The 16,650-nt window shown below is 30.5% G+C and overlaps 4 protein-coding genes and 1 non-coding gene across 8 annotated transcripts in view; 1 reads left to right on the top strand and 4 right to left on the bottom strand.

The window, feature by feature from the left end:
* Nucleotides 1-575: 575 nt before the first annotated feature.
* On the bottom strand, nt 576-4,786 carry LOC108692866 (casein kinase II subunit beta). 2 transcript variants are annotated; one of them, XM_018201396.1, is made up of 5 exons: nt 4,587-4,600; nt 4,141-4,216; nt 2,796-2,898; nt 2,289-2,670; nt 576-1,812 (listed from the first exon to the last, which is right to left on the bottom strand). In XM_018201396.1, exons 1-5 carry the CDS (start codon nt 4,598-4,600, stop codon nt 1,704-1,706), a joined length of 684 nt encoding a protein of 227 aa, XP_018056885.1. In that variant the 3' UTR covers nt 576-1,703. The 2 variants fall into 2 exon arrangements, with proteins under 2 accessions (XP_018056885.1, XP_018056886.1); XM_018201397.1 differs by lacking the exon at nt 4,587-4,600 and adding an exon at nt 4,736-4,786 and having other exon boundaries at nt 1,704-1,812.
* Nucleotides 4,787-9,458: 4,672 nt separating this feature from the next.
* Nucleotides 9,459-9,530, bottom strand: Trnad-guc. The gene has a single exon. It is a non-coding gene; the product is annotated as a tRNA-Asp (tRNA).
* Nucleotides 9,531-10,339: 809 nt separating this feature from the next.
* On the bottom strand, nt 10,340-12,088 carry LOC108692940 (stress response protein NST1-like). The gene is made up of 2 exons (XM_018201521.1): nt 11,628-12,088; nt 10,340-10,946 (listed from the first exon to the last, which is right to left on the bottom strand). The coding sequence occupies exons 1-2, from the start codon at nt 11,846-11,848 to the stop codon at nt 10,340-10,342; spliced, it is 828 nt and encodes a 275-aa protein (XP_018057010.1). The 5' UTR covers nt 11,849-12,088.
* An 81-nt stretch (nt 12,089-12,169) lies between these two features.
* LOC108692880 (ubiquitin-like protein 5) lies at nt 12,170-13,882 on the top strand. Of its 2 annotated transcripts, XM_018201427.1 has the most exons (4): nt 12,170-12,304; nt 12,439-12,634; nt 12,722-12,787; nt 13,542-13,882. In XM_018201427.1, exons 2-3 carry the CDS (start codon nt 12,457-12,459, stop codon nt 12,763-12,765), a joined length of 222 nt encoding a protein of 73 aa, XP_018056916.1. In that variant the 5' UTR covers nt 12,170-12,304; nt 12,439-12,456; the 3' UTR covers nt 12,766-12,787; nt 13,542-13,882. The 2 variants fall into 2 exon arrangements, with proteins under 2 accessions (XP_018056916.1, XP_018056915.1); XM_018201426.1 differs by lacking the exon at nt 13,542-13,882 and having other exon boundaries at nt 12,722-12,958.
* The window catches only part of LOC108692879 (probable uridine-cytidine kinase), a 6,493-nt gene continuing 3,202 nt past the window's right edge, over nt 13,360-16,650 (bottom strand). Inside the window, exon 5 of one of the 2 annotated variants that reach the window (XM_018201425.1) lies at nt 13,360-13,610. In XM_018201425.1, the coding sequence (XP_018056914.1) occupies nt 13,492-13,610 (119 nt within the window). In that variant the 3' untranslated portion in view covers nt 13,360-13,491. Of the gene's footprint in view, nt 13,611-15,714; nt 16,381-16,650 lie in introns of those variants that run through there. The other variant, XM_018201424.1, reaches the window with a different exon arrangement.

Below are 16,650 nucleotides of genomic sequence, written 5' to 3' on the forward strand. Positions count from 1 at the left end.
TAAATAATATTATTTATATTCTTAAATAAAAGTATTAAGCATATATAAGTAATAAATATTTTTAATGATCAAGTAATTAATAGAATAAGCTTAAATTAAATTTATATCGCGTATTTTTTTTAAATAAAGAAATTAATTAGTCAGTCTTTTAAGATTTGATAATAGCAAATTTATTTGATTTTTAAATTTCAACATAAAATTTTTCATAGTGCAAGTTCGACAACTGTTTCGCTGATCGATTGATATTTAGGGAATTTTTGGACGAGAAATTTGTATTCTTATTGTTAACGCATGGAAAATATACTTTTTTTTAAAACTTACGTAGAACATAAGCAACAAAAAATCAGTGAAAAATGAATCGCTCGATCACAGTTGAGACGTTAACATTAATCTTATAAAAATTAACTGTATTTGTATATGTGTGAGATACAAATTGCGGACAAATATACCGATCTAATAATTTATATGTAAATGCAATTGACAAATATATATGGTGATAGTAATTAAATGACACATATTTATGCAAATCTATTTTTAAATGAATTTGTTATATAAATTATAAAAGAAAAAGAATGTGTAAATAAGTAATATTTTAATTTAAAGTGGAAAATACAATACAACAGTTTTCCTTAATACCGACCGATTTAAAAATATGAAATCTATTTGACTCAATCTCATCGTTTCACAAACGATTGTACTTAATACAAAAATGAAGGAAATGCTAGTAATAGTAGTTTTGCTGCTGTATGTTAAAAATGGCGTACACAGAATTTTATCTCCTATTGCGAAATTGTCCTCCCACCGATGCTAAATGTCCATAAAAATGTTTCGGGAACTGTGATAGAAACCGAAACAGTCGGCTTAGTCCTCTTCTCTCTCATTGGAAAATGCACAGTCTTCGTTTCTGAAGCTTCTCCTTCTCCTCTGAAATATTGTCTCACGCTTTACAGTTTTTGTTGTAAATTGTCCACTATCTACGCAATTGTTAATAATAATAAATCGTTTCTGTCACAGTTCACGCACAAATTACTCGGCGATTAAATTAAGTTATACTTAATAGCTATTCTCTCCTTTATACATTATCTCTCGTCTTGAAAAGAACTAATGTAAACCCGGTACTATTCGCTTCTCAACTTTTCCAGGAAGTCCGCTCCTGCACATATTTAGGAACTACTTGGCAGCAAATATGATGACACAAGCGATTCGTACAAAACGGGTATGTGTTCTATTTATAATCATCATCTCTCTTCTTATTTATGATCTAGTAATTATTCTAAGCGTGTTTTCTTTCTCCTTCCCTCTATTTTTAATGAATAATGCTCAAAGTTTCTATACAAACATCATATTGGTTCTTCACGAAAATTACTGTTGCTACAATTTAAATTAATATGACAATGATTCACACGACGGAACTAAACGCTCGCTCTCCTCTCTGATTTTCTCTCTCTCTCTCTCTCTCTCTCTCTCTCTCTCTCTCTCTTCCTCGTTTTCTCTTCTCTTCGTACAATGTCAAGAATTTAAGAGCGTCGAGACAATGAACGAATCGAAAAAGTTATGAGCGGCTTTGTAGAACGTATTCTTCCTCGCGCGACAACATATTGAGGAAACAGAGATATAAAAAATATTTTATTTAAATCTTTAAGGACGAAATTAGGAATTGCGAGTAATGAAAGGAAGTATTCTAGGCTACTCCGAAGATAATTTTAACGTTTCCCGTTATTATAGTTGAGAGCCCGTAATGGTGCTTTAAACGTGGACGCAGATTGTTGCTGAATCTGATATGCTACAGGATGAATTTTAAAGCCGTATAATCTGGAAAATAAAAATTATCTTTTAATTTCATATTCTATACGCGAAAAATTTAGTTTCACACATTTAAAATGAATACATGCTACATATGCTTAAGTAAATGCAATAAAATATGTTGGCAAAAATATCGGCAAAAAAAGATTAAGGTTGATCATCAGCCAATCACCTCTATCTTTTATATTTAATGATTATTTTGTTCATAGACAATAATGAATAAAAATAGACAATAATGAATAAAAATAGATAAATCTAATCATTCAAGATTGATAGAATCTATAGAAAAAAATTTTAAATATTAAATATATTTATTATATAAATATGATTTCATTTTATTTATATAATTTAATCATAAAATAACGAAATTCTAGTTTAAAATTTTCCTCCAATCAAAAACAGTATTTTGAACTTTAATCTCTTTTGCCATGCAATTAATTATTCCATTACTAAAAATACTTTTATATGTGTAATCTGATACTTACCTAGGTACAAATTGATTTGCCGCACGTTTTGGTCTATATTCAGGGTGGACCATGAATAGCATATGTGGAAATCCCGTTCCAAAATACGCTCCGTCAGTATGATGATGTCTCGAGCTCTTCGGTGTATAAACGTCCATGCATTTAGGACAATAACTCTTGACCATTGCCTCGCCAGGAACATCACTAAGCCCCAGTGGCAACATTGGTTGGGATTCACAATAAACTCGTGGACAATGACCAAAATCGCCCGCTTGGTACTTTTCGATCATTTGAGCAATGCCACGATTGGTAAGTATATAACGTGCATGGATGAGACCATAGAGCATCTCTGCAGCCTGCTCGATTAAGTCTGATTGATTTGGATTATCGTCCAGATCATCATCTAAAAATTGAACAAGAAATGTTAGAAATAATCATATGACATATACATACTTTGTTTTCAATTATTTGATATACTCAATAATAATTCAGTTTGTTATTAAAACAGGTTCTGTTTTAAAAACTTACCAGGTTCAAGATCAAGAATCATATCTAATGCCTGACGATAATGTGGTACTTGTTCATTCAACCCCGTTAAATTAAATTTATCTTGAATATAGTCCTCATCCACCTAGATAAGATTTAAATGAAATAAATAAATAGTAAAAAAGTCTGATATTTTATTTATAATTTTTGGATTCAAAAATATGCTAGAAAGAAATTGGAAATACACTTTTAATAATAAATAAACTTTGTCTACTAAGCAATATCTTGATAAATTCATAATAAATTCTCCATCACAAATGGAGATCTATCTGTTTATTATGTTATCTTTTTACTCTCTTAATTAGTTTGAAAAATATTACTAAAATAAATTACAAAAAAGAGAGGACATTAATTAATTTTTAACAGTGATACAATTTTTAACAGTGATTAAATACTAAATTAATGATACAAAATATATGAAAATGCAGTACCTAATGCTTAATGAGACATAATTTGCATGGAAAGGAGTTAGGATTTAAAATATATAATTATTATAATAAAAAAAAATAAAGTTAGAAAAAGAATTAAGTTATTTAAATATTAATATTTTAAAACATCAGTCATATATGTAATAAGATAGCTAATGAAATGATTATGAATAGGAAAATGAAGTAATATTTCTTGTAATCCTGATTCCACTCTTGTTTATTTTTACATTATTAATTAATTATGCCAAAAGGACATAATAATAATTTGGTTTTCCAGTATTAAACACAAGTCTGTTTTTTACTCCTTTCTTTTGCTGAATATCAAATATATACCTATTCCATATACCTATTTAAGTTCTAAAAGTGTGTACTAGTTGAGCTATAGAAAACAGAGATTTGTTTGCATCACATGTTCCAACATGTTCCAACATATTCTTACCATAACTCCTATTCATTCTATCTCCTTGGAGTAAAAAGGAGCTAATAGGGCTAATAGGACAATGTTGAAACATGTTGGAGCATTAATGTGAAACTTTAGACTTCATGTATCCATCATGCTAGAAAACACTATAAATTTTAAACAGATAGAAAATTGACCAATCTCATTGTTCAAACATGATCTGTTAATTTCTACTCTATGTGAGATTATGGAACATTCTAGCATCATGGACACAACAAAATATATGACTTTGAAATAAACAAAGTGAAAAGGAAAAAGTTAAACATATAAGTTCTGTTTAATAAAAAAAACAAACCTACCTACAATTCGCACAATTGGAAAAATTTAAAGATTTAAATTTGTCTAAAAAAATATGTATAAAAATGTGTCAAAAGGTATGTATTGCTCAATTTTTAAATACACCGAAGGTAACATTGATGTTGTGCTCCTGATCACTCACCTCGCAAAAAAACTCGTTCCCGCGTAAACCACAGAACCACGAGATCCAGGACACCTCCTCGGAGCTGCTCATTTTCCTGCGGCAGAAGAAACCGAGGGGAGAATTCCGTTATTAAGTGTTAGGCGTAGTAAGCGGGGAGAAAAGCGACCAAGGCCCGATGAAGAGGTTGCACGTGTCACGCTCAGTCACGCTTTCTCGTTCGCTCGGTGGCTCCTTCACACGGTGTGTGAACGCGTCGTCGTCGTTGCCCACATTGTGTGCAGGCAAAATTGGTTAGAATAGCGCGAACGCGGGATGCGACAGGGAGAGACGGAGGTGAGAATAACGGACGGACGTACAGACAGATAAACGTAGGACGGAGGGTATCGCGGGGGTGTGCAATGGAGCTCGCTTTACTAGGCAAGATGCCCGACAAGTTACGGCCCGTCCGGCGCGTTCACACCTACGTTTCCGTGGTCATTGCTGCTTCGTCAGCTGTTTTTCGAGCACGATGCACAATAGGACGCGGCCAGGAAGCGCATTACTCGTGCAAATTGCCAACGCGGAGCACAGCTACCCGACGAAAAACCAAAAATAAACAGCCCTCGCGGCTTACCTTTTGGTGCTTTGATTAGCCACGCTTGCTCAACCGAACGGAGTATAGCTGGCGCTGTTGGTGCGCGCGCATCGCCTCCGCCATCTTCCGGCGTATCGCGAAATGTTATAAGATCTGTTTAATGCTGGATTCACATCATTCACACTGCGCACAATATCCAATAAAAGAATTCAGTTCTAGTTAGCGATATTTTCTCTAGGAGACAAATTCTTCTATTGAATATCTGGATTGTGTATCTCGAAATGAAATGAAAATTATAAAAATGAACAAATTCATCAGAATATTCATAATTGGTCAGTAACTGAATTTACTCACTTTTGGCATTTTCATCTCATTTCAAGATATACAATCAACTCCCAGAGTTGTACATACATCAGATATTATATGTAGTATGAATCTAGTATAATGTTGGGTTCATTATTATGATTGCTGGCCATTTCAAGAAGGAAAACAATACCTTTCTGATTGGTTCAATAGATACGCAAATACGAACATAGCAGTCGCCAATGCATTAGTGATTCACATATAAAGCGAAGTTTAAAAAGGGCGATATTTATATTCGATTCTTATATTCAAGATCTTCTTAGATACAGTCTTAAGATGTCGCAAACCAATCAAATTTATATTAGCATCTTAAAACGTTCAGCAGAGAAGCAGCTTTGCAATTGTTGCAAAATTCTTCAATATAATTGGTCTTGCCCTTAGTTCTTCACTGGATCGAAATGTACAAAACCTTCAAGAATTTTACAACAGTTGCAAAGCTGTTTTCTGTGCTTAAAATGATCTTGAATTAAAAACGGATTATGAACCAGCCTACAATATAGGTCTGTTTAATAAAGTCAAATATGATTTGTTAATTCTTTCTCTATCCGAAATCTCAGAACGATTTCTAGCATTCTGGACATAAAATTAATATGAACCGACAAAAATAATTGTATTTTTCTTAATATTCCAATAACGCCCTACACACAATGATGAAAATATTCAGAATAAGAACAAACATTAAGATTTTATTTTATTAGAAACATATATTTCGGTATAAGAATTTTAATATTCGGTGTGGGAAAAAGTTTGTGGCGTTAGATATAACGTGAAAAACGCTACGAACTTTTCCCACGAATATATGAACCTAATAGATTGAGGAGAATTTCAGATGCACATGTCTCAATTAGATACGTTCACTCATATCCTTCGGATAGTAATTACGACTGATGAGAAATTATTATCTCGTTTTTGTTAATTAGCAATGTAATAGACAATCAATTAGAGAATAAATTGTATATTTTGAAGCAAAAAAATAGTAAAAATAAACAAATTCATTAAATATTAATTAATGAATCATAAATATTCTAATATCAATGAGCAAATTCACTATATGTTGATCAACAAATTATAAATATTCCAATAAATATTTTAATTTTTTTGACCAGTACTCATTAATGAATTGACTCCTTCATGAATTTGTTCATTTTTATAATTTTCACTTTATTTTAAGAATTGTAATAAGTCCCTAGTGAACTGATTATGTATTTTAAAATAAGGTGAAAATTACAAAAACAAACCAATTCATTAAGTGCTGTTAATTCATTAAGTGATAATAACCAATAAAATATTCTAATGAATTTGTTCATTTTTGTAATTTTTACCTCATTTCAAGATTCACAATTAATTCACTTATTATGATTCTTGAAATTAAGTGAAATTTACAAAAGTAAAAAATTTACAAAAATGAAAATTGCAAAAGAGAAAATATACAAAAGTAAAAGTGACAAAAGTAAGGAAATCTATTAAGTGTTAATTAATATGAAATTATTCTAGTAAATTCGCATTTATTTTTGTAGAGTTTTTTATCTCGTTTCAAGAATAAGCCCTCTGGAAATTAATTGTGCCACATTATTTTTAATTTTAATCTTGGCTTAATATAAGATAAGACAAAGGTTTCAAGAAACATCCCAAAGATTACAACAGAAATTTTAGGTTTGTTTGCATCGCATGCTCCAACATGTTCCTACTTCCTCCAATCGTAGTTTCCATTCATTCAAACACGCTCGTTAGAGTAAGTAGGAGCTATGATAGGAATATATTGAAGCATGTTGGAGTATGACGCGAACAAATCTTTTTATAACATATTGTGCACAAGAGAATCAACCAATCAAAATTTTTCTTTTTTATGAAATGAAAGAAAAGAAAGGATTATGATTGATTAATTCTCTTATATACTGTGCATTGTGTTATACAAAAATTTGTGTAGAACCTCTATTCTGGCTGTGTTCCAAAATTGACTGCCAGTACTGCAAATCTATAGTGCACGTAACGTAAACTGTAGCATTTTCAGTGCTGGCAGTAAATTTGGAACATATTCTATAACTCCTTCTATAATTCCTTAATGTCCATTTCCATCAATGTAGATTAATCTTTAGAACTAGAAAAAGACAAAGAGTAAGTTAAACTGAGATTAAAGCTACATTGATGGAAACGGGCATAAGACAGTAACGACAGTAATCGTTGCGCAGATATTTTATGATATAAAAAACTGTGCAACGTCGTTAATGTTTTAACAAGTTACAGAATAGGATACTTGCTACCGTAACTGTATTAAAATAATGTAAAACTTGTTGCAAGACATGATAAAATATAATTCTTCCCTTCAAAAAGAGAAATCATTAATATTAGTAAATTATATATCTGAATAATATAAATGAGCTTCAAAAACTTTTCCTTAACACTATTATTATTTCTTCCACATAATTTATGATTTTCCGTACATACCTTTCAAGATTTGTATTCCTACAGCTTTCCATTACTTCTAATATTTCATCATCTTCATCGCTGCTTTCAGAAGAATCTATTAATTCTTGCATAAGTGCAACTGCTGCTAATGCTAATCCTAATGTTGCTGTTACCATTCTGGCTGCTGCCAATACTCTTCTGCGATCTCGTTCCATCTGTTGTTCCGTTAGATTTGATATCAGCATAGAACTTATACTACTGGAAGGGGACTGGCCTATCCAAACAACGAGTGGAAAGTGTGAGCAAGATCTGAGAGACAGAAGATGTATTTCTGTATATATTTCTGTCCTGCTTAATAGCTTTTCTTCTTTCTGCGCATGTGCCAAAAGAGGATAAAAGATATTTCTGTCCTTTAAGGTGCGATTACATGGACCATGGTACGCAGTACGCAATATAGCAACTAATAGTAACTAACTAGGCACCTAGGAAACGCGTCACAGTGGGTTTCCAATTGCAATATCCCTAGACACTTTCGTTCACACGGCGATACAAATTGCGTTCCAATTGTCCGTTATCGTCGACACAACGCTACACATCTCTCAAGGTCTGTATAATGTTTGTGTTTTCTAGTGACAATTAAGGCTTAAACACAATAGGCATAGGCAATAGGCACAGGAAGCGGGGAATAACGAACTGTCCAATCAGAGCTTTGAGATATAATATCGAACTTATATATCAGAGCTCTGATTGTTATTCCCTATTGTCTGTGCCTATTGTGTTTAGACTTTAAATTTTTACATGTTACTAAGGGGCTCCATACAATAAAAGGAATAGAGAACAGAGAATAAGAATTTCAACCTATCAGAAATCATGTATTATGGAATACACAGTTTCTGATAGATTGAAATTCTTAAGATGCAGCCACAATAAAAGAAATAAGGAATTTGGAATAAGGAATAAAGATTTCAATCTATCAGAAATCGGATACATGGGAATATACGATTTCTGATAGATTGAAGATAGAATCCTTATTTTTTATTCCTAATTCCTTATGGCCGCACCATTATTCTTTGTTCTCTGTTCCCTGTTACTGTGCGGAGCCTCTAACTGCGGCGGATAAATGAGGTGGAAGATGTTGAATAGCCGGCACTTTTACTTTTTTTTATTTAATACAGGCGGAAAAAGCTATATTATCTAACTCTATCCGGAATGAATTTCAACCATGCACAGCGTACACACTCTGATCCAATTGATGATACATTTTGTGCATTTCTGTGTACATTTATATTAAGATGTGTTAAGCAATTGGAAAGCACCATTGGTTAGTACAATGCTGCGTTCTGTATGCAGGAGTCATAAGGTTTATGGATATCAGAGTACATGAATGCATATGAGTTAACATAGGGAGCTTTCCAGCAAGAGAGATACAAATTGACACAAGAGTCATTCTATCCGTGTTCAATAAGAAACAATCAGTAAGAAACAAAATATCTCGTTGGAAAGCTTATATAAGCTGACATGAATTCTAGAGTTTTTCTTTCTGTACTCTCTAAATTAATTGAAGTGAAATAAACGTATATTTATTTCACTTCAAATTATTGCAGCGTGTTTATCAATCTAGAGAGTACAGGAATAAAAACAAACTTCTGATCTTCTAATTGAAGTTAATTGAAGTTAATTGAATTGAATATTGAATCCAATATCATTCGATGTACAGTACTGAAAATCTACAATAGCATGAACTATAGATTTTCAGAACCGGCAGTGAATATTGGAACACGGCATGATTAGAACCCTAGATTATTACAGAAGTGCTGCAATATATAACTAATGAGTCCTAGATAACATATAAATTGCCCTTTATATTGAGATAATATATTTTTATTATTTTAATTATTAAGATTACAAAGATTTACTAATAATGCAATTGGTAGTAAACAAAGTAATAAAATATATATTGTAATGAATAATGGAAAAAAAATTAAAAGAAAATCTCCCCGACGGGGAATCGAACCCCGGTCTCCCGCGTGACAGGCGGGGATACTAACCACTATACTATCGAGGATTTCTGAACACAACTTTAAAAAATTGCAGTCTAGTCTTAAAGTACGTTTATGATAAATATAGAACATATATATCTTAGAATTTTAAATAATACAATTGAATTGGTTATCTAAAGAAAACGTTCATATTGATATATTTGTGTATTATTCTTTCAAACATTTGTTTTCATTTTCATAACAAAAAAGATATTTAATTATACTTATAATAATATAATTCAGAATTGAGCAATAATGTGTGATTTGTAACATTGTTACCATTGTAGCTAATTTGTAACTGTTAAAAAATTGGTAACGACACTATATTTTTCATTTGTAACTGTAACCATATATTCAGTTAATTTTTAAATAACCATAATCAATATAATAATTATTTTGTACATATATAATAAATATGTATGAAATGTGTATGTATAAGCGAATTAAAAAGAATGGAGTATTACGTTTAATCATGTTGTGAATTAATAATATAATTAATTGGATGTTACTCTAAAAAAATATTAAAGCATTAGAAATTTTAGCAACTCGGTATTTTTTGAGAAATGATAACAAAATTCTTTTCTCAATAGGTAATGAATAACTTTTTATAAAGAATAACGGTAATGAATTATTTTTTAAAAAAGTTCCAACTCTAGGAATACTATTTGAATTAAATGTTTTGCGTAATCAAAATCTCTTCACACTTTTCAATTATTCTTTCAATTATCTTTTCTTTTATGTATGTATAAATAAGTATCTTTGTGCAAAAATACATATCTTTTTAACAATAATTTTATTTATAAATCAATAAAACAAAGAAAAGCTACAAAAATAATCAAGGTTTATGTATTAATTGTAACAATATTTCGAGAATCTCTTGTTTCTGTTTGGATACAGCGATCCTTTGTCTCCTTTCTTCGATTTCCAATTCAAGTCTTGCTTCGCGTTCTTTTCTTTCCATTTTAAATTTTTCTTCCTCGAGTTGAATTCTCCTCTCCTCCAAGTGGAATTGTTTCTCTTGAAATTCTACTTCCTTTTTATGTCTTTCTTGCAAAAAATGCAACGTCGACTTCTTCAACGCATCGTGGCGTATTTTGTTTCTTATTGGGCCACCTGTTCTCGATGGTGACATGTTTGGTGACTGCAATGGGCTCCCTGAAGTTAGTGGAGTCGACGACGAAGATGAAGATGATGAAGTTGGCGATGGTAAAGCAATTGGCAAGAATGTTGAAGATGTGAATGAAGGTATAGATGCTACCGTTGGTACAGTCGGTTCTTCTATTATCACTTCTAGGGTATCAGAAATATTCTCTAAAGTCACATCTCTCTGTCTTGATTTCTGTGCATTAGAGCCTTTGCCAGAACGCCTAAATTCTTTTTGCAAGTCTTGTATTTGCTGTAGCAAACTTTCTTTTTCATTGTACTGTTCTTCAGTCCCTGACCTAAAAATTAGCCAAGGTACAATAAAAACATTCGATAAATCTCTTTATAATCATGAAGTTATGTTCATGTTTCAACAGAACAGAAAACAAGAAGTGATTTCATGACACAAACTCTATTTTTCTTAGGTCTGTTTTCTGTGACTAAACCAGTTTACACTTTGGAACTTAAAATGAAGTAGGTATATTTAGTAGAATAGTGCATTAAATTTAGAATTTAATAAAATATAAAAATGATTTAATTATATAAATAATAAAATTAAGGTTAATAAATTAAATATTATTAAATTTTATTAGATTATTTATTCTTGGAATTTTGAATGTATTATGTGAGAGTAGTTTTTTTTTATATTTATCGAAAGCAAGAAAAAAAGTTCTAGTGCAGTCTAGTGCAGGAACAGAAAACAGACCACATGTGTCGCTAAATGAGAAGCTTCTCTTTTTTAATTATTTTAATAACACATCTAAGAAGGTTTCTTTCCTTTTTTTAGAAAAAAACACTTGACACAAATATTGTTCTATCCTTCTTCATTTCATTCTATGTATTCATACATAACAAAGATAAAATGACATTTGTGTCTTCTGTATTTCCTAAAATGAAAACAATCTAAGGATAGATGACATATCAATTATCAATGCATCTTATGTTAATTAATTAAAATAAAGCGACATGTGCTTACTCACTTCTTCAAATGTGCGCGGCCTTCTCTAGTCCAGATTTTTAGAAGGTGATCGACGTGCTCTTTGACGCAACGTAAACTAAAGTTCTTCTGCGTCGCGTTCACGACTCGCTCGGCAACGGTTTTCCACCTGTCGCTCTCCTCATATGGGTTCTGCCTCGAAACTTCTCGTAAAAGTATCAAATCATCCAGAATTGTAAAGCGAAGCCGCTCTGGTTTCGCCATCGAGCCTGGTGGTGCACACTCTCATACGGATGTCTCGCCGTGTAGCAGCCTTTGTCGTAGCCTTGTCGAAAAGCGCGAACGCTCTATCTTCCTCGCAATAACATAGCAACATGTCATTGTCGAGGAGAGATGTCTCCTCGTACAGTATACGACGTACCTAGCTTTTTTGATGGAATTCAACATGGCGGACTCGATATACTTTGAATTCTTGTATATAAGTGGCTCTAAATCATCTTTACCGACCGCGGATAAAATCATCAATATTGTATATCGATCGAGCATTTTTTTCAATTATTGTCCGATTCATCAGTGTTTCTCCTAACCTCGAAAACGAAAAACACAAATCGTTTGCTCTGATGTTTAAGAAAAAAAAGTTAAGATTACTTTGATTTTCAAGAAGAAAAGTTAAAATTCTTTTCACCTACTTTTTCGTGAAAGATCGCGAAAACTTTATCAGTAAGTGTACTTTTTTTAATTTTACATTAAAAAATTTTTAACAAATGTATCCAATTTCTGGATATCCAGAAATTAACCGATTAAAAATGAATAAACATTAATTATACGTTGAAATAATATTGTAATATTATTAGGAAAATTATCCTAAAAAAATGTTAGAGATAACGTGCAACGACCGTCTTGGTAAAAAGGTTAGAGTGAAATGCAACCCAGACGACACCATAGGAGACCTGAAAAAATTGATAGCCGCCCAAACTGGAACACACTGGGAGAAGATTGTATTAAAGAAGTGGTATACTATTTTCAAGGACCATATAAAGTTGCAGGACTGTATCCTTTACTATGAAAAATCGAGTCAAAATACTGTTAAATATCTTATATTTCTTAAGAAATCTTTTCCTTAATACACTGCCTCAGATGAGATACATGACGGCATGAACTTAGAACTCTATTATCAATAATTTTATATAAAAAACATTACACGTAAGCATTTTTAACATCATAATTATTAAATTTTCTTTTCTATGTCTAAATATATAATATATATTAAACTTTATTTTCTTTTCTACATCTAAATATATAATGTATATGTATAGAAGAATAAATGGTTAAACATAAAATATTAAATGATCACAAAAATGTCAACAAGGAAAATTTCTATTTTTGCATTATACAAGCCTCGTAATTACTCATAAATATTGCTATATTTTAACAATATCTAATTTATTCTACAAATTAATAGTTTCAATTGTGCCACACATAATATAATGCTCTTTGATATTAGTGCCTTTACAACTTGCATATGCAGGATGTAACTTGAAGGTATAGCAAAGTGATAATGCTGTAAGAAAGATGATCTTGTTAGGCATATGAACATCTTTATTCTACAGCATGTATTTTGCTTTTATAGCTCTGCTACATATCTTGGTTACATCCTGTATATTCTATATAAATATCTAAGTATAAGAGAGTTTTTAGTTTTATAATATTCTATAATTTTTACTCAAATATTACTGCAAAATATAAACGCTAAAAATATCATTAATGATGCCTTCTAAAACATTAATCTAAAAAGATTTTCCCTTCTGCTTTATAGAATTAAAATTATATAAAAAATATGTCCGAGTATTGAAATAAAACACGACTTGGCGGATCACTCTAACTAAAGCATGTTAAAGTCTCAAAAATTAATGCGGCCTCTTGAATAATCCCTCTACCCTGCTTATTGGACTTTCAGGTCCCACCATTTGTCTACCTCGGTTGCTTAAGAAGTCTCTTATGTGCTGCACTATCAGATCTATCGCCACTGCAACAGATCACGAAATATCAGTACATAATCACGAATATATACGCAATTATGTCAGGGATAAGATGAATTGCTTTATTTGCAATATTATATCATTATACATTTTGGAACAATATCAAATTGTGGATATTTGAAGAATTAATTGTTACTATTTCAAATAATAACTGTGATCGCATTAGGATTACGTATGGTTTTATTATGCATAACACACTTGTATTTATACTGTTTTGCAAATACAAGAAATCTTCTTATTCTTTTTTTTATTAACAATATGCAAGTGTCCCAGAACTGGTGTTCTCTTTCTTTCTCTTTCGCACTCTTTCAACTACAGGTATTCATTGAGGCAGATTAGTAATCTCAAAATCGAAGCCTCTCAATAAAACTTACTAAAATTTAAGCTATATATATTAACAAATTAACAGACTTTAATGAATTAAGAAGTTAGTGAACCAAAAGATTTTAATTCAAATTTAATAATTATTATTTCTATACTGAAGACTCACTCCTGTCGAAAATAAGAAAGAGGTACAATGATGTGTATATGATCTTATAGAATCATTCTATTGAGAGTTACATTATATTAAACAAAACTTTCGAGATTTTTGTTGTACAGAAAGAAATTAACTATTTGGACGTATCATGTATACTTGTATGTAATGACATACAATAATTAATTATTATAGAATGCAATAGAGATAAATATTTTAAGATAAGTTTATAAACTAGATAAATTGAATCTTAATTATGCTAGGAAATACTTGTGATTACATTTCTAAAATATTATGCAAAATGCAAATGCAAAATATATAAGTTATTAAAAATTGAATGGTCTTATAGAGATGTCTAAAATGCAGGAAATGGAAGTAACTAGTTACTGTAACTGCCATTACTTAGTTATTTAGTTACCTTATAATCATGATTTGGATATTGCAAATTTTTTATTATAATAATAAGCCTATTCTTTTTGATTGAATTTCTTCTTGGAAAAAAAAGGAAGAAAGATGAACTGATGCAAAAATTCAGCTAAAAAGAACAGACCTAGTGTAACGCCAGAGTTGGAATAGTCATAATTACTTATAACGAGTCGGAAGTCATTTGTTATTGAAAAAATTAATAACTTATAATTTGTAACTCGTTATTTTTTAATGTAATTTGTAACGGAATAACTTTATGGTATTACTCATTAGTAATGAGTCATTATTTATTACTTTTACAATAAGTAACACGTAATGATAATTTATTTTTCAAAGTGACTTTTCTAACCTCAGCATAATCTCACTGTTTAGTTAGTCATTACAGTCATAAAAAATTTCAACATCATTATTAAAAATTGTTATTATAAAAAGTAACTAAAAATAACGATAAAATAACTCTTCCATTCCCTGTTAAAATGTATGCGGTATTTAAAATACATTTGTACACAACATACGAATTTACACACATATCACAGATACAATATCGCACACTCATACATATTCTTAAATTTCTTTTATCATTTATATAATACTTGAGACATTGTCCAGAAGATTAAGTCACCTAGATAGTTAAGTGATATTAAGTTATAAACGGTAAAGGATAGCCGAATAAAAACAACATTTCATACAAATTCATTTAATAAAATTGAATTCCTAACGTTTCGAAAAATTTCTAAAATTTTTAAATTTTTATTTTATTTTCTTCTTATTTAAAAATTGAGAAATAAATAATGTTAAATGACGAAAAAAATATAAATTAAAAATAATCGTTCTTATCCTCTCATTCTAAATGATTCAACATAGTTTAAGTACGTTATTATTACAGTTTTCATATAAAAGAATATAGAAACATTATATACTTCTTTAGTAAGTAGACATGAGAAATATAAAAAGGCGATGTTAATTATATTGATATAAAATAGAAATTAAAAAAAAATTTTTTAATATTAAAATAAAAGAATTTTTCCAGAAAAAAATTAAAAATTCAATTATGTTGACTGTATTGATGCCAACTTCTTTTAATTCACCTATTTTTTTAGTGGATTTACACAATTTCATGCATTTTTCAATGATTTAAAATCGTAATTCTTATGCTAATGTATTTATCAGAATAAAATGTACATAAAAAGCACCATTTCTCCGCCATGTAAGTGTAAGATATAATCCGTCAAAGAAACATAATACATAATTGGCGAATAAACAATGTCCGTTTTCATCATATAAAATTAAAATTGTTAAAGACATGTTATATTTAATTGATCACAATCTAACGTTTGTGTATCACAGTAAAAATAAAAATTCTAGACATTAGTAAATATCAAGTCTCATATAAAAGTTCAATATTTTATATGATTATTGGTAGAAGTTGTTCTAATCTAATTAGACAAATATCATAGCAAAAGTATTTATCACATCTATTTGTTTTTTTCTTTTAATCAACATTCTATTTATGTTGTATATGTCTTAATCTCTTTTAAGTTACTGCCAATTGATATATTGATGATATAAAGATGAGTAATCCTGCATTCAAAAACGGACATTACTTTTCCGTTTATTATTAGAAAAAGGGATTGGAAAATGTCTCATAGAATTCAGTCATACATAGGAGCGTGATTTAGAAAAAAATGCAGTGCTTGACAGAGTGAGCTTATCATGCTTAAGTCATCTGCTGAGCGTGTCGGATGAGGCCGAAGTACGCCTACGCTGGTGGAAGAATGGATGCTGCCCGGCTGAGTTTTCGGCGTTTTTCAAACGCATAATATCCCAGATGTGGTGCACTATTAGATCTATTGCCACTGCAAACATACAACAACCAGACCATATAGGTTTCCCGTGAGATATTCTCTGTCTCTTTTAAACTTTCGCTTAGTTCAAGTAGGTGTAGCTCTGACATCCACAACCACGGCATACCAGGCAGCACCCATGAGATATATAACAAGTTGAATGGATGCAATTTAAATATACAAATAAAAAGAAAATAAAAATTTACTGTGTAAATAATCCCGTATTATTAAAACAAATATATATATATATATATATATACACATATATATATATATATATGT

The sequence above is a fragment of the Atta colombica genome, unplaced genomic scaffold (genome assembly GCF_001594045.1).
Source record: "Atta colombica isolate Treedump-2 unplaced genomic scaffold, Acol1.0 scaffold83, whole genome shotgun sequence".
NCBI lineage: Eukaryota > Metazoa > Arthropoda > Insecta > Hymenoptera > Formicidae > Atta > Atta colombica.